General features: G+C 46.8%; 1 protein-coding gene across 2 annotated transcripts in view; it reads right to left on the bottom strand.

Annotated features, from left to right (window-relative positions):
* PRKCA (protein kinase C alpha) overlaps positions 1 to 25,934 on the bottom strand; it is a 391,135-nt gene that overhangs the window by 111,279 nt on the left and 253,922 nt on the right. For both annotated transcript variants that reach the window (XM_040640368.1, XM_040640369.1), the window contains exons 4-5: positions 18,297 to 18,408; positions 15,162 to 15,290 (exon numbers count right to left, since the gene is read on the bottom strand). In XM_040640368.1, the coding sequence (XP_040496302.1) occupies positions 15,162 to 15,290; positions 18,297 to 18,408 (241 nt within the window). The remainder of the gene's footprint in view (positions 1 to 15,161; positions 15,291 to 18,296; positions 18,409 to 25,934) is intronic.

Below are 25,934 nucleotides of genomic sequence, written 5' to 3'. Positions count from 1 at the left end.
CATACTTTGAGAAACCTGGCACGGAGAAGTGCTTACAGGCCTACTGGACTGACTTTAATGAGTCACGGAGGGTACTTGGCTCACCAGACACCCCTCCCCCCCATCCCGCCCCCGTCGTCATTCCTACACTCAGCCCCAAACCAAGCAATGCTCCCTCTCGGGGCATCTCCACTCTGCAAGCTCTGAACCAATCCTCACACAAGTGATCCATCAATCGGCACCTAAACCTTTCGGTCCTGTTTTCATGGAAGCTCCCAGGACACAGATGGAAATATTCTTCCAGGACTCAAGTTCCAGCTCTACCTTGTCACGGGGCAAGTCCCTGAAACCCCCTAAGCCATTTGTTCCTCTATAAACTCGAGAGAAGATGACTCTCACCCCCTAGAACTATAATATTAAATGAGCTTATGCAGGTAAAACTATTGGCAGGGTGCTTGGCACAAAATAAGGAGGAACTCTTAACTGCTCTTGTCATCAGGGTCATCCAGGAAAGAACCAGATACTCCACGGACACTCCTTGAGACTATATGCCAGGAACCCTTCCAAGCATGGGGATTCTGCAGTCAACAAGTAAACAAGGGAACATAAGGGTCTTGGGTGCTTGGGAGCAACACTACGGTGGGGACAGAACTTTCCATCTCCAGAGATAGCATATAAAACTGGGCTAGGTCTCTCCTGCTCTGGCTCACTGTCGGTACCAAACCAGACACACAACCTCAGGGCCCTCCTGAGGCAGGGATGATGGTGTGGCCTTGGGGAGGCTGCTCCTGGGCTCACGGCTGGTGGGCAAGCTCCTGGCTGCGAGGCTTCTGGTTCCGAGTCTCGCAGAGGGAGCTTCTGGCTAATGTACTGACCTTTAGACACCCGTCAAACTGGGAGACCCTGGCATCCTGCCTCCCCAACTCCCAAAGTCAGGGCATCAAAGTGCTCCAGAGAGGAAGAGCTACCATGACACGATGACAAATGTAGTTTGCTAAGAGGAGAAGGGGAGGGGCAGGGGAAGGTGCCATTACTCAGTTCTCTCCTGACACTACAGAAAATTGCTCCATTTGTATTTCTGGCTGCATAATTATTATCCCCCCCACCCCAGCCCAGCTGATACGATGCTTTTCTCAGAGGAATAAGACAATACCAGAGATGAAGAGGGTAAGAACTAGAAGCTGGTTGGGCTGACCTGTCTCCACCAAGTCATTTCTCTCAAGCGGGGTTAAGCTTGAGTAACTAGGAAGGGGAATGGAAGGTACCCCCCGCCCCTCCCTCCTCCACCCCCTCAGTCTGATTACTTCCCCTTCATCCATGCTTAAAATAGACTGAGCCGAACTGAAAATAACCTAGGAGATTAAATTAAATTAAATCAGGCCTGGCTCCAAGGCAGCTGCTAATAAAATCATTCGCATTCACATCAGTGTGGCAAACAAAGAGGAAAATGTTTATTGATTCTTTTTTTTTTCCTCCCCCGAAGTAGCTAAACCTTCAAGAGACAAAACCAAATGAAAGCAGCCTTCTATACCCTTTATACAAGGAGCCAGGTGCAGAAAGCTTTGAAGCCGGGGACGAGCAGGAATTGGTACTTGCCAGAAGCCCCAGAGAGCCCCATCTTCGGGTGGCCTTTGCTGGGCTTTCCGGCCAGGAATGCGTGGCTCGGCATCACGCAGGATGCCTGGGTAGCTGGCAACAGTCCACATGCAAGGCCAGACCTCCTCCAAGAGCCGCCGGGAAAGGAACAGACAGTCCCACCCCAGGGCTCTTCCCAACCCCTGCAGGATCAACGGTCCTTCCATACGTTTGTGATCACCAAAAAAGGGGTCAGAGTGGATTCTGAGAGATGTATTTACAGGGAGCTATTGGGGGATCATGCAATCAAGAGACTATTAGCCTTTGTCTCCAGAGTCTTTGGAGAGGGAGCTAAAATATAATAAACCATGTTTTCTGCCTATCTGTTGTACCACTGCAGTCTTCAATCTGAAAATACAAAGCTGCAGATAAACATTAATTAAACTTGTGATGTCAGGGCTAAGAGATTTTTTACCTGGAAAAGGTAGAAGTTCTCATTACCACTGGGGTCTCTCTGACTGGGTCCATCTGTCAAGGGGGACCACCCCAACGTGACCACATGTATCACACCTGGCATGAGACTAAATTAATTCTGAAAAAGATGGAGGGGTGCTGAGTCTCTGGGGCGTCAGACTTTTCATCCGGTAAAATAACCAAGCTGCTTGCATGACCGCTGCACCATGGGGCTAAGGCAGTCACGGAACAGGAAAGACCGCCAAGTGGAGAGATTGAACGGGAAGCCAGCCGGTGTTGAAGGGCCCACAAGTCAAAGACGAGCCACAGGATGAAGATTCCATTCCTCAGGAGGGACTCAAGAGGTGGGCATTGGAGATCTAAGTGCTTCAGGCAGGACAGAGTAGAGAGGGGCCCCGCCATTCTGAGCATAATCACCACAGTTGAAAAACCAAGCAGGAGACACACCAATTTTCCAACCGTGGGAGAGACTAATGGTGATGATTCATGGATAAAATGTACCTTGCTCTGTCTTTCCCCTGCCAAATGGAAGCCAGGTAACCTGGCCCCCCCTCTCTCCCAAGAGAGGCTAATAACCCAGAGGCACTGTTAGCATATTGCCAACTAGTTCATTCTCACAGTTGGAAATGCTCCTGACAGCAAAGCTCTGGGGGTGGCAGGCACAGAGTCTCCAGGACCAAGTCAGCCAAAGGGCCTCCAGACAAAGTTGCCCACGGGGAGAGTCATTCTGGGCCACGCAGTTCATGATGCAGGCTGGAGGGCTTCGTTCAGTTCCCAGGCCCTAACTGACCGTCTCCCACCTTCCTGGCACTTGTCTCTGCCTCCTAACGGGGGCCCCATTCAAAGAACGCTGCTTCCTAGGGGTACTGCCATCACTAAGCCTCTTCCCCACCAGTGCCATTTACTGGGAAGCTGCTGTGCTGTTTCATAGCTTCTAAATGAGAGGGCTGATTAATGTGCCAGGTGGCTGGACCGGACACATAGAGCCAAATCCATTTTTCCTTTCTCCTTGGCTGTTTCTGGAAACTGGCCAGGTCAGGAATCCGTTTTGTTCAAAAGGGACTTCTGAGTCATGTCCAGCTTTTGCACAGAAGCTTAGACACTGCTGCTGCCCTTCAGTCACTCCGTGGACGTGCAATGTGGTTGAAGGAAAAGGGACCAACGTGGAAGGCGGGAGCCTGGCTCCCGTCCCTACTCCCACAGCAACTTTCTGCATAACCCTGGCTGCCAGCTTAGGGTCGTATTGCAATACTTATCATCTTGTCTGCTAAGCACCACTTCCGTTCCTGCAAAATGCCCTTCCCCCATCTTGGTCCACCCTCTTCTTTGACCCTGTGCTTCAGCCACGGTCAAGAGGTCCACAGCTGGCACATGACCCACAATGAACTGATGGATACCTTCCCTGGGATATAGGATTGTGCCTGACACAGCGGGAGACATGAAGCAGGAAGAGGCAAAGCTGGAGAACCGTCTGGGGCCATGTTTTCTGCAATGTGGGGAGAGCCCAACTAGCTATGAAAGGGATGAATAACAGTAGTCTGTATATAAAAGAGGGGATACAAGAAAGCCAGCCCCTCCTTCTAGTTGCTTCCAGGATCCCACAGCTCTCCTGAGTTCCAGCAGATATCCCATATTTCTTTCAATAATAATTCCTTCTCCATGAGTGGGTTAAATTTGGTTTTGTCCCTTACAACCCCAGACACCCTACATCTAGCAGTCACATTCCCTCTCTAAGCCGTTTTTTTTTTTCCACCTCTAGAATGAAAAGGTTGGGCCACATGGGTGGTTCTGAAACTGTCCCCCAGTCTCCTCGTGGGTCGAGGAGGAGGGATGTGGAGGCCACATCCTCTTCCCTTTAACCAGAGGAGCTCTGTTTAATGTGAATATCACTCCAAATAAGATGTCACTGGAAGGCATCTGCTGCTCAAACTTGTCTGAAAGTCACCATGCCCAATGGTTGTCAATCCTCCTCTTATAGACTTGCTGGACCCCCAGCAATTTCTCTCTGAAACGATACTCCCAGCAGCAGAACGCCAGAGCTGTGGGGACCCTCAGAGTTCATACAGCGAAGTGCCTTTGTATGAACCTGCAGATGAGGACAGCGAAACCGAAGGAGCTGAGGACAAGGTGCACAGCATGTTAGAATCTTTGGGGTTAATATTCTCAGCTTCATACACAGCTGTTCCATTCACAGAGTTCTTTCCATTCCCTAAGTGCAGATTCCAGGGCGTTCCTGGGTCCTGCCTGGTAGGCACGGTAAAGGAAAAGCAGATGACATCTGGCGTTAGGTTTTCTTGGCGGTAGCTGGGGTCGTCCTGTGGTTCTAGTGGCGTCAGAAAGAGTTAATGTGTCAATATAGGACATACGTTGGTTCATTGAACTGTATGACGTAAATGTGACCGCAACAACTCTTCAGAGAGAAACAATCCCTAATGCTTACCGAGCATCAGTTAGCGGTGGAGCCGTGAGTCAATCCCAATCGACCTGACCATAAATCCAAGAGCAAGGTTTCCTCTAAAATCAGATCACTTTTCTTATCTTCTAAACACAGGCCCCCTGTACCCTTTCTTCATGGAGAGGTAGTCATTTAATGTGTGCTGAGATTTTTTAAAAAATATATATAATGGGCATCCTTCAGAAGTTCAAAGTTTTAAGGATACTGGAGTCCCTGCTCTCTTGGGGGAGGGGGTTAGGGGACTGAAATAGGCTTCAGGGCCATCTAGAGTAGTGGGGAATTAGACCTATGAGGCTCCACTGTGCTGCTTAAAATGTGTGGGGCACACGCACGTTCTGGCCTTGTGGGCAGATGTTTACGCACAAGAGCTCTTCTGTGGGTACTCACCCAGGCAGCCCATAAATCGACAGTGGCAAATACCCAGCCGAAGAACCTCGTCCTGCCCACCCTTCGCCCTGGCCATGGTTGGCTGCAGGCAGAGCGACTTAAGGGGGAGGAGATGCCAGTGGGGTATATTCTAGAACAAGAGTCCTCCTCCCACCACCTTCCCACTGGGTGTTCAGGGAAGTACCCATTGCTTTTGATTACCTCCCCTGCCTTCGGTGGGTCGAAGCTGGTGAAGCGACACTTTCTTCAATGTAACTTTCCCCAAATTCAGCACCCCCACCTTGAATGCTTTTATAGGAAGTTTTGCCTCGCATCTGTTCTTGCTTCATTATTTTAGGAAAAGAGGCTTGACTTGGTTTTAAAAGGGACCCTGACTGTCTTTAATTAGCCACAAAACTTGCATTAATTGCCAAGGAAAATAGGTGGTAAAGTACAGCTACTGTTCTCTTCAGTCAAGAGAGTCCCCTGTGGGGGGACATTCTGGTACAGAGCTTCTGCAGGTGGCCACTCCCTACCTTATTCCAATGGGGATATTTTAGAAGAACCCCAGGAGCTAACTTAACTCCTATTTTCTCAGGAAATCTGCATTTTTTTCCCAAATGGAAATGCCTAGAAGCTGAGATGGACATAGTCTGATGTTTCTCAGCACCATTTTGGTGCTAATAACCAGAGCAGGTGTATGTGTCCACATACAAAGGAGATTCCTTTCAAGACATTTGAAAAAGAATGTTTGTGGGATATGGAACAGCTTAGTGTTGGCAGGGACCAAAAGGCAGCATCTGCCCCTCCTAGCTTTTTAGTGGACCACTCTTACCCACCCATGACGATGAAATGGATCAAAGGAGGAAAGCCTCTGCATTTATTTTGGGACATGTCCACCGATGAACCACATGAACACTGAATGTTTAAGCTGGAAAACCTTGGTGGGGGGGTGGGAGGAATCCAAAGGGGCATTTATCTGCTATTCTTTGATTCCCTCCCCATCATCTCCTCTCCCCATCAAAGAGTTAAAAAAAAAAAAGTTTCCATGACATGATTAAAAAGACATCATTTGCAAGCTTCTGAGAGATTCTTCACTTGGTGAATGCATTTACTTTCTAGAAGAAGATCAAGTTCCTTGCAATAATTTCATGGCAATTAATCTTGTGCTTAAATGATAATCCTATAATTAGAAGCAATTAAAATCCTGCACAAGAATGACCCGCTCAGTCAAGGTCAATGTCCCTGTATGCTAATGGCATAATCTTGAAAGAGGCCCCAGAAATGTTTCTCTTCCCCCCTCCCTCCTTTTCCCAGGAATGCAGGCGTTCAAAGCCCATCTTTAAGAATGCATTTTCATAGCAGGAGCCATTGATGCCAAAGTAGATGGATGACTGAGGTCCCTGTCAAGAACCCAGGGGCTTAAGATCATTTTAAGCAGGAGACACAGAAGCCATGTCACTTTGAGCTTGGATACCAGGGTATTTTAAGACAAAGGCACACACTGCATTAAGAAAATGCCACGTGGATTTTGCCCTTTGCCCCAGTCTTGCTGCTTCCCAGGGACATCCAGTGACTAAGCAGCCAGCGTGGAAAGCTATGTCTGCATCGCTGCACAGAGAACCGGGCAGGAGAGCTGGCTGCTAGTTAGTACACACTTGACAGTGAGCTCTGCCCCAGACAGGCCAGGATGCGGTACCACAGTCAGGATGTAAATAATGCCATGTTTCTTTGGAGAGGATGAACCTCTTTCTCGGCTGATATGTGTTTCTCTGAAAGATCCCAGAAGTCATGTGGCTTCAAGAATTAGGCTAAAATAGGATCATTTTAACTCGACCCCGACATAGGACCAGAGTGGGAAGAGTTGCTTGGATCTGATGTAGAGAGTACAGTATAAAACCAAATGAATTTTTTATTCTGTGCCTACTGGAGACGTCTATCGTCATCATCTGCTCAACAAACACATCAGGGCACAAATTTGAGGCCCTGGGCTGGATATGAGAGGTAAGATACCATCTCTGTCCTCGAAGGGCTAATGGTGTGCTGGAGGGAGATTAATATGCAGATAAACATAAGTGAAATCACATTATAGATGTTATAAAGGCTATGTTATAAAGTGGTCGACTTGAGGCGAGCTATAAAATGGGAGGAGAGGCTTTGTAAAGGTATCTGGAGCGGAGCGTAAAAGGATGTTCCCGAGGGAGTGGGGGACACGGCAGAAACAAAGGTGAGGAGGTGGGAATCAGCCTGCCCACTGGGCAAACAGCACATAGCTTTCTTTACAATTGGAACACAGAGTGTCAAGGGGTGGGGGTGGGGGGCATCAGGAATAAGACTTGGTGGGGAGGCAGGCAAGGTACTGGCTGCCGAAGGAGCTACATGCAGAGGTGGGACATCTGTGTTTAGGAATATCCCATCAAGGAAGAAGACAGAGTACATAAATCCCTTGAAACCATGCCAAGAAGCCATCACCGAGAAGCATACCCGTTGGAATGGGGCAACCGGCGGGCGTTCTTCTGGTATAAGCACACTACGACTCATGTTTAGCTTAGAGACCATGCCTGGTTTCTTTTGCAAACTCTTTTGCACATGTTAAGCATCAGCAAACTCAAGGCAGGTAACTGCCAGAGATGGGTTCTTTCAAGACTGTGGGAATGGGAGAGGGAGGACGAGTCTACAGTGGGAAAGAACCAGAGCCAGCAAGGAAAAGTGGGGGATGGCAGGGTGAGAAATGACAGGGGCAGGACCCATGTCGGGCCGACTCGTGCACCACCAGAACACATCTTGAGCGGGTATCTGTTTCCATCCATCTTTGTCCATTTTAATTCTTTTTCAGCCAGATCCCCTGACGCCATGTTTATTTCCAGCCATTATCTAAGCCCTGGGGGATGGACGCTGGGGGAAATGATGACAGACCCTCACTCGCAAGGGTGCCCATGGCCCTGTGGTAATTACAGGGGCCGCAGAACCAGCAGAGGGTAGACTCACCTGTTAATTGCAGGACGGAAACGTGAAGTTGCAAACACTTGAGCACCAGTATGGGCCACATCTGCACTAGCACACAATCTTCCCTTGGCAGGGCCAGGGGTCGGCTGTGGGGAGAGAGGGGGCAGCGCGTGCCTGGGCGCTGGGGGGAGTGTTCTCCACTTAGCAGCTGTGTGACCTTGGGCAGGCCTGGGAGCTCTTCCAGCCTGCTTCCTCGGTTACAAAATAATGATAATGATAGCCCTTTTCTCGAAGGGTTGCTGTGATGAATGTATATCATCACCATGTTAATACACAGAAAGGCTTCCAATCAGGGCCTGGTACATGGAAGGTACTTCAGTGGACGTTGGTTTCTCTTCTCACAGGACCCAGGCACTCAAGAAACACCAGCAGATTTTCTGGTTTGCTCTCACGTCTCCTTTCCCACATTTGCTGCTTGCGTTTTGACTGGCTGGCAGTCCACTAGCAACCCCATCGGGAGCTCTGATGTTGGCTCACCTGGGGGCCTCCTTCCAGCTGGGAGTGACCTCTACAGACAGCATTCTGGAGGTTCGGCTTAAACAACTTCAAACCAACAGTGGAGTCAAAAGAACAGTACACCAAACACCTATACAGCCTTCACCTAGACTCTCTATCCACCCAACCCTCCATCGATTTTAGATTCGCTATTTATTAACATTGTGCCACACAGGCTTTCTGTGTGTATGTACCTCCACGTATTTTCAGCTTTTTGGGTTTTTTGCTTTTAACCAAATTATTTGCAGGTGAGTTCCAGACATCAGCACTGCCCTTCAAAAGCACATCACCATTATCATCCAGAAATTTCACACTGATACAAAAACATTACCTAGAATACTGTCCAGATTCACATTCCCCCCTCCCCCCCCATCACCCGAAGTCCTTTATAGTTGTTGTTTTAGATCCAGGATCCAATCGAGTGTTACAGGCTTCACTTGGTTGCCATGACTCCACGTTCCTTTACTCAAATCCCCTTGACTGTTTTTGTTTCTTGGGACAGTGGCGTTTTTGAAAAGTCCATACTGGTTAACAAGAGAATGTCCCAATATCTGGATTTATCTGCTTCCCCCTCCCCCTCTCATGATTAGATTCAGGTTATAAGATTTGGGCAAAAGTACTTGAATAGGCAATACCACGTACCTTCTATTACATCAGATTAGGAGGCCTACCCTTTCAGTCTGTCACATGGGGTAGGCTGAGTTTGGTCACTCAGTTACGGCGGCATATATCAAACGGAGAACAGAACTACACAGGAAAACATTCAATCCAGAGTGATGGTATTCTGACTTCTTACCCTTAGTGGGATATCATCTAAGGATTTTTAAAAACTGCAATAAAATAGTGAACTTCATGGAGTAGATTTATTCTTAGAGTTATTGGTATATACATTCTGAAACTCTGCTGCATGTGATTTGGGGCAGAGCAAATAAGTAAACTCACTGATGTTACCAGGAACCAGAGATCCACAGAGGGAGGAGGAGGAATGAATGAGGACTGGGGAAAGGTAAGGAAAAACCCTGAGCTACGATTAGAACCGGAAGCACCAGTGTAGAGTCATTTCCTCTGTCTCCTGCAAGAGCTGAGAGAGAGGAACACCCCAGAAGCAATGAGCACCCCAGCTCTCAGACCTTGGATTCTTATGTCCCAGCAAAAAACAAAACAAAACAAAACAATACTCAGGGCTGCTCAGAAATATTAAGGGCAAGCTGGGTGCTCTTCTGTTCCAGAAAGAACGGGAGCGCTAAAAAAAACCCCAAAAAACAAAAAACTGATGCGTTATGTCAAAAAGACACAGAGCCAGTTTAAAGGGATTCCCACTGGCCATATTTTGAACAATCTGAACATAAAAAATTGACAGTAGGAAAGAACTCGTGAGCCCAAACTGCTACTTTAAAAAAGGTACAGGAGGGGCCCCTGGTGGCTCAGTAGGTTAAGCATCTGACTCTTGATTTCAGCTCAGGTTTTGATCTCAGGGTCTTGAGTTCAAGCCGTGCTGGGCTCCATGCCCAGTGTGGAGCCCACTTTAAAAAAAAAAATGTAGGAGAGAGGTAAAGGAAAAGCTTTTCTTTCAGCTGAATGCCAGCAAATGATCATAGAAGGAACTACAGAATTAGAAAGTCATCGTTGTGCAACCAACGTAATAATTGATTACGGCCCATCCATGGATGCTAAAACCACTGGGTGGAAGGTTGCGGGTCTCCAAGTATGACACCCAGATTCCTTATCATTTATAAACAGACAAGGGTACCTTTGTAGTGGAGGGATCTGATGAAAACACCTGAACTAGGTGATCAAGTGTAGTATCACCAATAATGGACAATCTGGAGATACTCAAGGCTAAGCAGCTTCCTGCTGACCTCCTCTCTCTATCCCGACCTGCGGACCAGCTATACCAGCTGCATCACCTTCTGTATACCTGAGCTGGATCCGAATCCCACAGCCAAGATTTTATTTCATAGACATCACCTCTGAGTAATACCTTTTCCCTTAAGAAAGCAGCTTGGTCCAGCTCCTTGCTGGCAGCCCCACACTAATTATTATAGTCCACAAGCCTGCCTGCCATTGGGAAAAGTATCCCTACAAAGCTTTTAGGCAACCAGTGGGCTACCTGCTCTGCCCCCTTTCCCAGCATTGACAAAGAAAAGTCAAGGGTCACCGTGAGCCTTAGGGTGAGATCCGGAGTTCAGGCTAGGAGACTGATGCCCTATCCTTGACAACACAGCCACCCGGAACTTAAAATCCTCCAGTTTTGAAAAAGAAAATATTTAACTTTGAGCCTGTGCTACATGACCCCTAAGAACCGTACAATCTGGACACTCTGAGGATTATAGCCCTGATCCCTTGAAAATGGAAAGAAGTTTCCCTCCAGCTCTCCCCACCTCACACTCCAAATTCCTCGAGTCCTGGACTGTGCGAGCTTCCTGAACACGCCATGCCCTTCCACGGCTCTGCATCTTTATCTGAAATGTCCCCCTGGCTTCCCTGTCACTGGCCACAGGGAGCTGTCTGCAGCTTTCGCAGGGCAGGTGAGGCACCACTCTCCCCAACTCCCACCGCACTTAAGGGCACCTGGCGCCCCGCCTCGTCGTCCCTTTTTTATGTCTTAATCCATCCTCCCCCACAAAGACCACACATTCTGCAATAAGGGCCATGTCTTAATTATCTTTGCTTCCTTGGCACCTTGAGATAGCCGAAGACATGCTCAATAAATGTATAATGAATGGGTGAATCAAAGAATCAATGACTGTTACCCAAAGCTGAGTCTCACCGCCTCGACTCTGTAGGCTCTATGCTCTTAAGGTGGAAGAACACAGAGAGGGAGCATTAGTGCTTAATCACGATACCATGACGTCAAGTCTCAATGGCTGGGGTGGTGAGACACGGGCACCGAATTGCAAACTGCCGTAGAAGGCGCACCGAGGAGGATATGACCCGTCTGCTGCTCCTTAAGGAGCCTCAGATCCTGCCCCAAGCCCTGCCCTCCCCCACAGAACTCGCTGGAGAACTTAGATCTCCAGGCCAAATTAACCACCTGGAGTATTTGAGAAAATGAGACTCTTCTGCAGAATAATCTATTTGTGGGAGACATGTGTTCCTGGAGCAGCTGTAAAGCATGATATTTTTTTCCATTTACTTATAACATTAAATTGAAAATTTGTTCCCACGAGGGAATTCCTTTTTTTTTTTTAACCATTCCTCCAAAAACCAAATAAAAAAGCACACGAGAACGTAGAAAACCTATTAAAATCGCATATTGAAAGAAATAAAAATGACACTGTTCAGATAACATCAGCACCACTGCCCGGAGGCAAAAAATAAAAATATACCGCTAAAGCGGAGGCCTTGCCCATAAATACCGCACCGATCTAGAAAGGAAACTCATCTCTGATTTCAAAAGGCCGATTGCTGTCCCAAAGCAGGCGTCTGTTGGGAGTTTCTATTTTACTTTGGGAATTATGTTCAATCTGAGCAATTCTGCACAGGTAAAATGGAGCTGAGCTAATCTAACCATCAACACAGCTGCTCAGGGGTTAAATGCATTTTGGAAGATACCACTTGCATTTGGACTTAAGCTCTGGCTGCTACGGTTCATTGTTTATACCTGCATTCTCATTAAAGCCAGGCTGCTTCCGCCATTCCATCTGGGCCCTTTACTGGAACTCTCCTCCCTCTGCCTCTCAGATAGCCGCAGTTCTCAGTCCCCTTCTCCACGATGGACGGTTTAGCATCCACATAATCAAGCACTTCATTTTGCAGGCACTTGGATCGTCCATTAATTCCTTCCTCAGCTACTTTTTTGCTCCCCTGGTTTTAATCTCACGTTGGGACCTTCTGCACCCTCACAGAACCTGTGGAGTGCCAAACAGGGGTATGGCGAATATTTATGGGTTTGCTCTTTATTCAAAAGGAGACTCTTTAATTCATAGGAGAGAACTGGGAGGTTGACAGCCTCGGGGCTGAAGGCAAGGGGCTGGGAGTCAGACGTGGATTCCAGCTCCAACACCACCGCTTTCTACCTTATAACTTGGAACAATTTCTCCCTCTCTCTTAGCTCGTTTGCACATCTCAAAATTGAGGATAATAATAGTACTTTATGGCATTGTTTGAGGGGTCAGTGAAACAAGGAATAGAAAGCACTTAGCACGAAGAAAGGTCCAGTCTCATGAAGAGTAAGTACATACCAAGTACTCAATGCATGGTAGCTGTTGTTACTGAAAACAAGAGTCAAGACAAATTTGTGCCTGAACTGTTGGGCTGGGAGGCTGGGCAGCTCATGCAGGAGGGGGGGAGGGGCGTGACCGACAGCTTCTGCCTGAAGGGGCTTCGCTTTGTATCCCCAGCAGTCTTTTCATACTGGAATAAGAGAAGTCTCACATCTTCTCTTTGGCTAAAATAATTTCTAGTGAGTAACTACAGATACACAGGTATTTTTTTTTCTCCAAATTTACCAGGTGTTATTTAAAAATGTATCTATTTTGAGGGGTGCCTGGGTGGCTCAGTTGGTAAGCATCTGGCTTCAGCTCAGGTCATGATCACAGGGTCCTGGGATTGAGCCCCGCATCAGGCTCCCTGCTCAGTGGGGCGTCTGCCCCTCCTCTCCCCCGCTCGTGCTCTCTCTCCTCTCCCTCAAAGAAATAAGATCTCTAAAAAAAATAAAAAATAAAAAAAATAAAAACATGTCTACTTTGATACTTACCCTACGGTTATGGAGGAATATTAATATTGGGGGACAGGAGGACTGGGTGAAGGGAACCCTGTACTACTTATGAATTTTTTTTTTTTATTTGAACCATGAGCTCTATTTGTTACGGTTTATTTATATTTGTGTTCTCACTACAGCCAAATTAATTCTGATTCTGATAATCTAAAATTACTCTAAATTAAGAGTTTTAGACAAATGACTGCCTATTAGCTACTCCCTTGGGTTGGGCTTTCCATACTTAGGATTATATTTCCTTCACACAAATAATAACCATAGTTTAAAAATAGATTTGCTATAGGCTGAATTATGTATCCTCCCAAAATTTGTACGTTGAACCCCTAACCCTCTGAATATGGGGTCTTGGGGAAATAATGAAGTCATGACATTGGGGCCCCTCACGACGTGATCAGGGCTCTTATAAGAAGACACACCCAAGAGCTTGCTTCCTCTGTCTCCCCATCCCCAAGTGAAGACACAGCTACACTAACCATCTAGAACCAAAAAGGAGAGCCCTCACCAGGAACCAAATTAGCGGCACCCTGATCTTGGACTTCCCAGCTTCCAGAACTGTGATCAGTAAATGCTGGTGTCTAAGCCACACAGTCTTTACTGTTTATGACGGCAGCCAGAACTAAGACAAGATTCCAGTTCTTGTCCACACTATCACTGAAATACCGTATCTCTACTTGCAGCAATTAAACATTTAACTATTAAATGTACCACCTGCATGACTTTGGCCCTGTCACATCATTTCCTGGTGCTTTCACCTCTAAAGTAAGGATAATACAGTAAATGTCCACCTAGGTTTACAGACGTTAACCACACGATGTGCTCAGAAAGCGGCCCTTTTGTGGGGCCCACTTGCGTCGGCTGCTGTTGCTGTTGTGACTGAACTCTTGCTGGATTCATATTCACAGAGCAGAGCTGTAACTCTGCAAAGCACTTTAGATGGACCTTCAAGAGACTTAACCTAGAATGTTGCTATACGTTAGACTTGTCGACGTTCGCGTGCGGAAAATCTACGTCTAACTCGGCGAGGGGTGCTGTCTCCCAGGATGACCCTGCAGAGCGGTGAACTGAGTTCAGCTGTTGGCCGTGGTGGGGCAATGAGCATACGGGCCCCAGAACAGCACCCCTCGCTGTGCCTGTGCAAGCCCCATAGGGCTGCTGCTGTTATTACGGGAGAAGGCATGAGACGGGTCCAGTGGGCGGCGTGCTTTGCTGTATCAGAAACAACACGAATGAGGGCTGAGCGTTCAGAAACTCTTGCCAGGCCATTCCTACCTCACAGTGAGCTCTGCCCCTCACCATGAGGCTCTGACTGGTCCCCCGCCAGGTCTGTTAGACCGCCCAAAGCAGCGGCTTTATGAAGTAGAGGAAAAACAGGGAAATGTTTAGCCAATAGGCATTCTGACTTCCTGCTTCCGAATCCCTTACCGCTTACTGCTTTCTGGTCATTTTCTCCTAGGCTGCGTGCTCCCTGCCCCGGTACGGGACTTTGACAAGGTGGGAGCCACAGCAGAGAAGAGAACGAATGTGTGTAAGGCTGGGGCTGTACAGACACTGGTGGCCACAAGATGCCACAAGGACAGAGTGGACCCCACCAACAGCGTCAGTCCAATGCAAGGGAAACGCAGGTGAGAGCCACAGCCCCACATGCGAGGACGCAGAAGCGATGTCAGAGGAAACGAACTTCCCTGGAATTATCTACGGCGAAGTCCTTAGCACCGTGCCCCACGCAGAGGAAGCATAACTTTGTAACCTCATGGCCGTTCACTGTGGGTGTTATCATTAGCATGGGCTGGTCAGGTCACCACAGTCTGATGCCATGACACGTCTGGGCCATCTGTCCACCTCCCCCCGCTGGCACCAGGGCACAAGATGCTGGCCAGGCCGTCAGGGTACCCCAACCCACACGGCAGGCATGACTTCGGACGGCACTGGAGTGGCCGGGAAGTCGGCGTCCAGAGCAGTCTCTGGGGAGACGGGTTCATGGGAAATCCTTGGCTCTGAGTCCGACCGACTCCCAGGCCGTGATGAGCCCGGCCTTGACCCGCATGCCCACGGAGACGCCGCGTGCCTCACGCGTCCGCGGGCATGCCTTACCGGTGACGTGGAGCTTCTCGTCGGTGACCTCCGCCTTCAGGTAGATGCGGCCCCTCTTCTCCGTGTGGTCCATCCCGCAGAGGCTGGGCACGTTGATCACGCACTGTTTGTGCACGTTCATGTCGCAGGCTGTGAACCGGGGAAGCGGAGGGTGAGGCTGTGCAGACGGGCTCGAGCCTCCCCAGTGTTGTGGTGCGCGAGCACAAGTGAAAATGAGCTACCCTCTAACTCGATGCTTCGCTACAATGTTTTCGGTGACACGAAGAACTGTTAGCAGATGTCCCTTATAACACAGGCTTCATGTGAACGACGCTATCCTTAAAATACCCGTGCCGTATTTGTCCCGTCTTCATGGAAGCAAAATCCCCCTGCCTGCTCGGCCGAGAATGCATCAACTATTTAACACTACACAAAACTCACCCAGGTAAATGCATACAGAGCACGGGCTAATTAATATCTCGTGTATGCAGAGGCAAATTACATGCAAAGTTTAGACCGAGGCTATTTTTTTTTTTTTTTTGCCAAAGAATTTCTTAGGCCCTTCTGAGCTTACCACTTGGGAAGAGTGACAATCTGTGGAGTGAGTCCAGGAGATTCATGAAATTCACTGCCTTAGTTAACTCTGTGTTTTCAAGAAGGCTTAAGTAGATAGCTTTTTTTTTTTTTTTTAAGAACTTGTATTTGAGATTTTAAACCTGTCTTCAAATATTTAAATATTATTCTAAGTAAAACAAATACATGGCTGGCAATGATAAACCACTCCTTACCAGCTGACATTACGTGGGTGAGACACGGAGGAATAAAAAGATCAGTCTCCATGCAGTGAACCAAAGACACCCTGAAAAGAATCCTGTATGCTGAACACAAACATAAGATTCTGTGTGGGTGTTCCAGCTCTATTGTCCTTGTACCTCCAGGCTTCCCGAAGGAGCCAGGGCCACTGGAATCCTCACACCCCCTCGACAGGATGCTACCAGGCTCTTCTGTCGCCTTCAAGGTGGAGCCTTGGTGCTCATTTTGAGTGTTACCGTGGTGAATTAAATGGCAAAAAGCATCGCAAATAACGTGTATTTGCTATGATTCGATATGGAAAGTAGGATAACGCATGCAACGAGGAAAGAACAATCCGCTGCTTCACAAATGTGGATTCTGTCTAGGTTTCTATTTCCAAAGCTAACCATTCCAAACCGTGCACCCCCCTCGATGCAGCCGATATAAAGGCTTCCTGACAAGGTAGACTATTGACAGGACTTGGGGTCACCAAATCCTACCTTCAAGTGCCGGGGCGGAATTGCAACTTCAAAGAAATTAATGCCAGCCTCTCTGCAAAGGAGAAGCGCCACAGGGAGGGGAGCATGGGAGGCGAGTGCGCCCTGGGTTGTGTTCTTGTCTTGGCTCCCCCATTAGCGGCTTTTTGATCTTGGGGAGCTCAAGTGCTCTCTCTGATCCCGTCTCCTGCTCTGCAAACTAAGAGGCTGGCCTGGACAAGGGGTTGCTCACATCTTTCCCCTACCAAGCAGAATTGTATATGGTATTCTAACCCTGCAACGTGGGAAGGCACAGGGAGAGGCTTCTTCTCTACAGAAGGGAAGGGAGGGCTTGGGCTCCTGGCACCCATCTGCTTATCTGTTTCCCTTGAGGAAGGAGCACAGGAAGCAGCCCCAGAAGCCCTACGACTCCAAGTAAAAGAATTTAAAACAAAAGAAGGCAAAACACAAAGCACTGGTCCAGGTCAGGTTTTCAAATTTTTTTTTTTTTTAGTAATGGAACCCATTTTTCAAACAAAATCTTAAGCGGAGTCCTAACACATAAGCCAGATGAGTGTTACTTCATCAGCAAAAACTTAGCTCATAAATGCAAACGGATGCCATTTGTTTATTACAAAGACATTCATGGATCACCAATAAAGCCCTCTGATCCGAACAAAATTTTGAAACCAGCTGTCTCAGTCCCGCCCTGACAATGCACTTACTTCCATACTCTGTTAGAGTTGTATGGCTCCGTAACAGGAGAGTACTTGCAGAACCCCCGAGATCCGTATCTACAGAGTCCGGGGGTTTCTCAAAATACAGAAAACGACTGGCCTGGATCATCAGAAACGTTTCGTTTAGGCTATTAAATCTGACAGTTTCTAAGGTGAAGGACCCCTGTGTGCTGAGAGAAACTATCCATCTGCTGTATAATGTTCATTTCATCTTGATTTTTACATACACGCTTGTCTTTGCTCCCTGTGGAATACACACAGAAAGCTTTTGGCCATAAGAGCAGCAATTAATGAATGGAAACATAGTGATATTTCCATAACACTTCCCTGTCTACTAGAAAAACAGGTTCAGTAATTCCCTTTCTTTTGGTCCTGAAAGTATACATTTTTACTTAAACACATACATGGCCTGGGGAATCTCATAAGAATTATCAAAGCAAAGAGTTTCCAGAGTTGTTTTTCTTTCTACCTGGTGCCTGATGATGATACATACAGAACAAAAAAGGGAGAGTGGAGGGGCTGATGCCTTCCTTGTCCGTGGCCTTCAGTGATTTCATCTCTAACTGGACGGGTAAACATTTGGTCTGTCCACGAACATGCAGCAGGGCGAGTGAACTTCAGATGTCTGGTTTTTATTTTCATCGTAGTTTCAGTTTGAAGGAGAGCCTACTGGATTTTTCCACAGTCCACCCACTAATTAGAGACACGGGAAGATAATGACTATGGTTGCTTAGCGTATTCTGAAGCCTAACCAAATGTGGAATCTGGAGGTGGGGAGTCTTCTTTCAACACATGGCATTTGCTTTGGGGTTTGACTAGCCTGCATTTTATAGTGACTGAAGATTTCTAACACACACACACACACACACACACACACACACACCCCACGACAGCACTAACTTCATTTATAAATTGGGTGGGGTTTTGTTGTTGTTATTGTTGTTCACTATCAGGCAAGTAAGGAGTTTAATACATTAGTACTTTGACAGTGGGGCAGTCCTACACATTTTTTTTTTTGGTGTGGTACATATTTGAACGAGTTCTTTTTATTTTTGAGTTGATGTGGAAAAGGTCTTGAAGCTGAGGTGCTCTGTAAACCCTGGGCATAAGCTGCAGAGCCTCACCATCTATGGAAAAGAAAACTTACTTACTGTCACATTTCATCCCTTGATGGATAAGTCCATACAGCAAGGACCCACAGTGATCACAGAAGGTGGGGCTTCCATAAGTGTGGATTTTAAACTTGTGCTTGCTTCTTGGGTCCTGGGGGGGGGAAGGAGAAGAAGCACATCATTTTATTCCAGTCATCAAAAGAACATATTTTTGGACTAAGCCAAGGTCAGGCCCCACCCCCCAACCCCTCATGTCAAGGTTCAATAGCACAAGACTGTGCGCTATTCTCTGGGGTAATACAGTGGGGGGTGGTGACTTGGCCACATCATGTTTTAATAGGCTGCCCATTTTGCGGCCATATAATAAATACCCACGTTTCCTCTCTTTTGCGGTATACTCTGCACACACCAGGGTTTCCAGGAATGTTGCCACTTTGGGACCTATAGTCATAAAAGTGCTTGAGGGCAGGCACAATGTTCTAGACGCTGTCATATCGCGATATCTCCAGTGCCCAGCACACGTACGGTAGACACAAAGTCAGGGCGTATTTGTGAAGCTGAACTGGGTGACCCTGGATCTGCTCAGTGGCGTTGGGGTGATCTCCTTTTGGGCAAGTTTTCTAGAAATACAGTATTAAGACCAGATATGTATCCAAACCAACAGAGACATCTTTCTGCTTCGGCACTATTTCCAAAGCATCACATGCGTTTGCATGGGCAAACTCCAGGATAATCAGGTGAAAATTGGAAAACGCACTGAAAGTACACTTCCCATAGCCCCCTGCCGCAATTTCATTACCTTTCCTAGCAAAACACAGAAATTACTGAAGGTACAAGACAGCTTTCTCTCAAGTAGCCTTTTCTTTCCTCAATTCACAGACAGATTACAGATAAGGAAAACATTATACACAGCAGAGCGTCGTANCCAAAGAGCACGGACTCGGTAGTCAGACTGCCTGGGTTCAGTCCCACGGCGACTAGAAGCATGACCGTGGACAAATAACTTATCCTTTCTGCCTCATCTGTAGACTGGGGAATTAACAGCGCCTAGCTTACGTGGTTGTTATGAGGACAAAACAAGTCAGTCCTATTAAATGCTTCGGTGGGTCCATCTATGTTGATTAGTGCCTATGCTTCTTGGACTTCTGTTTACTAATCTGCAAAAGCGGAGGGTTGATCCAAAAGACCTTTATGTCCTGCTTGAAATACAAAACAATTTCATCCTTAAGTCCATATCAGGACACTTCCTTATTAAATTCCCCGTCCTGAATCATTCTTTGTGGCCCAAACAGCTGTAAATACAGAGCTGCCATTAACTGAATTAAGGAAGACAACAGAGGAGCAGGGTTTTGGGGAAGGGCGTGAGACTCACAGCTCCACTGCAGACAGGGTGAGCCCGACTCCTCCTTTAGTTGCATGTCTCTTATGTGCAAAGATACACCAAGAAAGCTACTCTTGGCTTCTGACCTTCTAAGAGCCTAGGTGCTGGTGGTTTGAGAGAATTTCAAAGGAGATTTTAATTTTATAAGATGATTCATCTTTTGGTTAACTTCGAAACCTAAAATCCAAGCTGCATATGCCAGTGAATTATTCACTTGACCCTTGAACAATGCGGGGGTTTAAGGGCATTGACACCTACTCCCCCACAGCTGAAACTCCACGTATCACTTTTTACTCCCCAAAAACTTAACTACCAAGAGCCTACTGTTGACCGGATGCCCGATGGAACACATAAAACAGTTGATTAACACATATTTTGTATGCTGTACGTTGTGTATCCTGCAGTCTTATAATGAAGTCAGCTAGAGAAAAAATGTTAAGAAAAACACAGGAGAAAACGCATTTAATGTACTGTACAAAATCCATGTGTACGTGAATCCATGCAGTTCAGATCTAGGTTGTTCAAGGGTCAACTGTAATTACTTTTTAAAGTCATGAATTTTAAAATCCTGGAGTATTTCCATCATGGCATAAAGAATATTAAATGAAACATGTAAGCACCAGACTTGATAAATGTTAAGCATTCCCCCGATTTTTCATTGTATGGTTATCTTCGTTCTACAGAGACATTAGTGACCTTCAAAGTCACATGGCCAGTGAACAGTAGAGATAGGATTTGACCAATACCTGCATCTTTAACAGGAATTCCCATCCAAGAGCTTTAGAAAGAGAGAGAGCGTGCGAGCGAGAGAGCACAAGCAAGGCGGAGGGGCAGAGGAAGAAGCAGACTCACTGCTGAGCAGGGAACCACCCCCCCCCCCCAATGCCTGATGCGGGGCACAATCCCAGGACCCCAGGATCATGACCTGAGCCAAAGGTAGACACTTAACCAACTGAGTCACCCAGGCTCCCCAACACAACATTTTTAAAAACAAGTCTACCACCTGTTTTGTAAATAAAGTTTTATTGGTACACAGCTATGACTGCTCACTTACGTATTTTCTGTGGCTACAATGGCAGAGTTGAGTAGTTATGACAGAGCCCACAAAGCCTAAAATATGGCTACGAAGCCTAAATTATTAGCAATCTGGCCCTTATAGAAAACCTTTGCCAATCTCTTCTGGACCACGATTTTCTCTACATGACACCAGCATCACCTGGAACTTGTCCGAAATTATTTAGCCCCTCCCCAGACCAAATGACTCAGAGACGCTGTGAGGTGTCTTCGTGTTTCAACAAGCCCTTCAGGCGATCCTGATGTTGGCAGGTACACTAAAGACTGAGACCCACTGCTTTAGAAGATTATTTGACAAATATCTAGTAAGTGCCTACTGGATGCTAGGTGCAGATGTGTGTGGATGGTTAGCAATATTGAGTTGGGTCATCAAGTTTACTTTCTAAATATCCCTTAGGGTGTGAAAAATCAACGCCATCCTCAGGAGATTATTTTCCTTGGCGAGGAGTAGCTGTGAGTATGGTCTCAAGGATGGGCTTGGCCCTCCACCATTACAGCATCGCACCAACGTTTCCAACATCCCAGATGTTAGGCAGAATGTTGGGGTCACAGAACAGTGTCGGTATCAATTAAAAGTCCCCATGTTGACAGCAGAGGTTATGTCCTACCACGTGGAGGGCAAAGAGGATGCTAGGGGAAAGGAAGCGGCCAGCTCTCCCTGCAGACGCAGGCATCAACAACTGGAGCTAAATAAATAAAGCATGGCAGCTCGCACACAGCCCTCTGGAGCCTGGGCGTGCCAGGCAGCTCCAGGGCGGCTGTCCTGCCAGTCGGTTGTCACACAGATCCCTATTGATGTGGCACACGGGCAACTCGCTTCACTTTTCAGGAAAATCTAAGTCTTACTCATCCGATCCCCATATGGCATCTTCAGGCCCCAACCGTTTGGAGGTGTAGGAAGAGAGGAAACCATTGCTTCCACCTCCTGTGTTAGTCTGGAGAATGACAAAGTCTGGGAGTCCTCATACTCCAAAATCATGAGTGGCCAAGGATCATGCTTATGTTAACAAGAATAATAGTAACACAATAATAACAACACCTGTTGGTTGATCTTCAAGTGTGTGCAGGGGCTTTACAATGAACAGGACCTCACCTACAAAAAGAGCAGCTACCAGGATCTTGGAGACCTGTGGTTGGACTCTAGTCTTGATAGACTCAAACTCAACAACTTTGGACGAGTCATGTCACTTATAAAGCAGAAAAAAAACCAGTCTGCCTATGTCATAGCCTGTGGGTGGGGCTTATCTTTGGGAACATATGAGACAGGGCTTTGCAACCTGAAAATCCCTAGACAAATACAAGATTATTACAATTATATTAACCTTGGAAGTAAAGTCCAAGATGCCCGAGGTTTTCCAACGATACTTCAGTGACTTGGGTCAGAATGGGAAGGAAGGAAGAGGAAAGCTGATCGACTTTGGGGCTCACGGGTGGCTGGAGGGGAGGCCCAGCTGGCAAGGAGGCAGGGGATTTCCTCTGGCGTCCTGAGTTCCCGTCCTCTGCCCTAGAGCGGCCTTCCCAGGCAAGTGCCCCACGCTGGGTGGTGAACTATGAAACAGCCCGCCAGCCCAACCCGCCTGTGCACTGCTCCCACCATAAGGACGGCTCATCTCCGTCTCCACGGAAATGGAACGCCGGAGCACAGACACTCATTTCCAATCGAATTAATCTCACCTTGTCTGACAAAAGAAGCTGCAGTTTAGCTAAAGAGCTGGGACTCACGATGATTTACAGAAGCAACTGTCCTAAAAAGCTCCCAGGCTCTTTCTGTTCCTGTCCATAAGCTGCTAACTAGTGGTGCCCTTTCTCCTTTGGGCTCTGATTTCCTCATCAGGAATCTGAAGGGACTGGGTCAGCACTTTCAAAGGGGTAGATTTCCCAGGGCCCTCCAGCTGTCAGGAGGTGCCCATGGGCTGCTGAGGGCGAGGGAGGGAGGCCAATCCGAAAATACCAGTGTGAAAACAACCAGATGAGATGATCTGATTCTGTCTTGCTTCTAAAAAGAAAACAAACTTTTAGTTTTTCTTCTGATGTAATTTAAGACTCACAGCAATTTGTAAAAATAGTATGGATTGTTCCCATATATGCTTCCGCCAGCCTTCCCCAGTGATAACATTTCACATAACCACAGCACATCAGCAAAGCCAAGACCCTGACACCATGACAATGCTATTAACTACACACTTTCGGGTTTTACCAGATCTCACACGCGTAATTCCAATGCGTGTATTTTTACCGTATGGCTGATGAACGAAATACACTGTTTCCTGAATGGGGATTACAGTAATATTTGCTGGGTAAGTACCACGAATTCAAGCAGACCACCACCCATGGAGTGTCTACTGCTATTTCTCAAATACATAACCCATTGGATCTCGGGACAGGGTCATGGGAGGTGTCCAAAGATGGATCTGAAAACCAGAAGAATCAGAATGCTTTTCTCTAAGTAAAGAAAATGTGTGCTATTTCCAAATCTTTCCAACCAGCTTTTCAAAACCCAATGATTTCAGGGCATAGGCTGAGGGAGGGCTCTCCCAAGTGGCGGTGTCAGCCAGGGGTCGTGGCCCTTGAAAGGTGTGTAAATCATGGGCTTCCAGCTGGTGAGCGTGACCCAGGCTTCTTGCATGTTGCTCTGGCCGTTCCCTCCACCTGGCCCAACCATCTTATGCCAAGACACCACATGCCGAAACAGCAAACATGGTAAGAACAAAGCTGCTTCCTCCTCCCGGAAGCCTCTCCACACTCTCCAGCCACGGTCACCATTTTCCTCTTTCCTCTGGCCTTCCAAAAACATGTGACTTGTCTTTCCTATGCCACTTCCACGTCCTGCTACTTATGAGGTTATTACCCCGCCTACCTCCTCTTTCGTGTTTTCCTCATATCACACACACATGCATGTCACAGACACGTACCCAAGTCCAAGGGACGGTCCTAACGCTCCCTGCTGAATTTGCAGCTGGACCAGAACCAAGGTGAGAATGAAGTTTTAGTAGTAACCTTACCTCCAAGCGTCCTGGGAACTGGAGCAAAAAGGGAAAAGAAACATACTGGAGTTCTCTAGGACTGCAAAGCCACCTGGATGCCACAGACAGGCATCTGTCTTGTTTTCCTCTAAAACCATTTGTCTCCCACATGGCGAACCTTCAATGAATGTGTACGAAGTCTTCAACAAAGCATATTTTCACCACTATTCACCTGAGGATTCTAGACGAAGTTATCCCACATATTAGTTATCGTAAGTCTGGCCTCACTTTAGTGCCACAAAAGACTGGCTGGTATACTCCAAGCCGTCACTATTACCAAGTTAGTAACATTTCCCCGTTTAATGCAATACATGTAAATCTGACTTTTTTTCTTCTTTTTTTCCCTACCGTAGACACTGGCAGCCTCTCATTAAGTGGAGTATGAAACCTACTGTCACATGTCACCAGCCTGACATATAATAATGGAAGGGGGAGCCATTCAGCTCCGATGTTTCTGTCGTAGATGTGGCTGGGGGGTGGGGGGAGAAAAAGAAGTTTCTGACTCAACCAATTTTCATAAGCACAAATGAAGTCTCACCCACAAATCTAAATCCAGACCTCTTAGAAAAAAGTAACAAATGAAAATTTCAAGTTCCACCGAAAGCATCTACTGGTTTGTTTCTCATATCTTAGTTTTATAATACGGCAAGTTAATTAGCTTTCCTTGGAGACATTGCTCTGTGTGTCTACCAGGACTTGTCAGTCTTTTCTCGAAATCATCACAGCCACCACCATTATGCAATGTGCTAAAAATAAACCCATGGGTCTATGCTGCACAAAATGTTGATACTGACGAAGCCTTAAATGTCCTAGATGCCTTCTTGTTGTGTTATCTATAACCATCTGGAAGGTGTGCTCGAGGTAAGCTTTAAATGGTGGCCTTCAAGGATGGCCGCTACCAGTGCATAATGTGACATCTCCAGGCGGATTAAAGCTCCCCACACACCCAGAGGCCGGCAATCAACGGTGCCTTTTGATGTTTACATTTGAACGAACATCATTTCAAATGCCCTTTTCATTTGATGAGTAAAATAATGGCAGGCCTTTGGCTAGAGGTCAGCCCACCTTGAATTTTCCACCAGTATTTGAATGCCTCTGAAATGTCCCCACAGGTTTCCCACAGAGCACCAAATGGCTGTCATTGAGGGCCAGAGTTCAGACTTTAAGAGTTTCTGGAAAAGACTGTTTTTCACTGAGTGAAGCCTGCAGCGTGGCTGCCTTCATCGCCCAGAGCAGTGTGGCTCCTTCAAGCTGCTCCTTCTAAATACCAAAGAAAATTCTCCACTTTCAGCATCTGATGTGTTCTCATGAATCATACTTTAAGCCAAGCCTGGGTCTAAATGTCACCCACATGCTGACTATACAAGCAACACCAAAAATACTGCTCCAAGGGTGAATCTGCCATCATTTCTGAGATCTTAAATTTTCTGGGAAGCAGATCCCCCCCTCCCCCCAATAATTTTTAAAAATCCTTCTAAATTCTTTTATGCTACCATGAGAGAGTATTACCAAAACCAGATCGTACGAGGAGGGTGATTTTATGTAACTTGGATATCACCATAATTATTACACTAGACGCCATGTACTGAGCAAGGCTCCCACATCCCTCCTCGGGCTGTAGTATCAGCCTGGTCGACTGTATGTGGGTGTAGGGAAAGCACCTGGCCTTTGAAAACATTGGTGGTGTTGAATGTTGCCTGTCCTAAGGAAGAACCAAGGAACTTCCATTTCTGGTGAGTTAATTTTTGACCTTAATGTAACCCTACTTCATTTTGATGAATAACATTCATCTTTACAGTTGAATGAACTTGTCAAGCCAGGCTTTGCTAGTAGTAGGATTCCTACGGGTCCTTCGCCCAGTCGTGCAAGATGCTGTTATCATTAAATACAAAGTGGCAAACTCTTTAAAAAAGATTCTACATAAATCTCTACCTGCAAGACAATGGCTAAATAAACCATAATATAGTTATACTGTGGAATACTATATAGCAGTTAAATCAAACGAGCTAGATCTTTCGGTAACAACATGGACAGATCTCCAAGATAGATTGCCTAGTGCAAAGAGCGAGCCACAGAATGGAACATAAAAAAAATGACATTTATGTAAAAGACAGAATCAAAGACAGCCCCCAGATATAGAACAATACAGCTTTTCTCTAGATAGATATATAAATAAAATGCCTCTGGGTAAGTGCGGTG

This window comes from Ursus maritimus, unplaced genomic scaffold, assembly GCF_017311325.1.
Source record: "Ursus maritimus isolate PB19 unplaced genomic scaffold, ASM1731132v1 scaffold_24, whole genome shotgun sequence".
Lineage (NCBI taxonomy): Eukaryota > Metazoa > Chordata > Mammalia > Carnivora > Ursidae > Ursus > Ursus maritimus.
The sequence above is the reverse complement of the archived record's forward strand: the minus strand, read 5'-3'. Positions and strand labels throughout refer to the sequence as shown.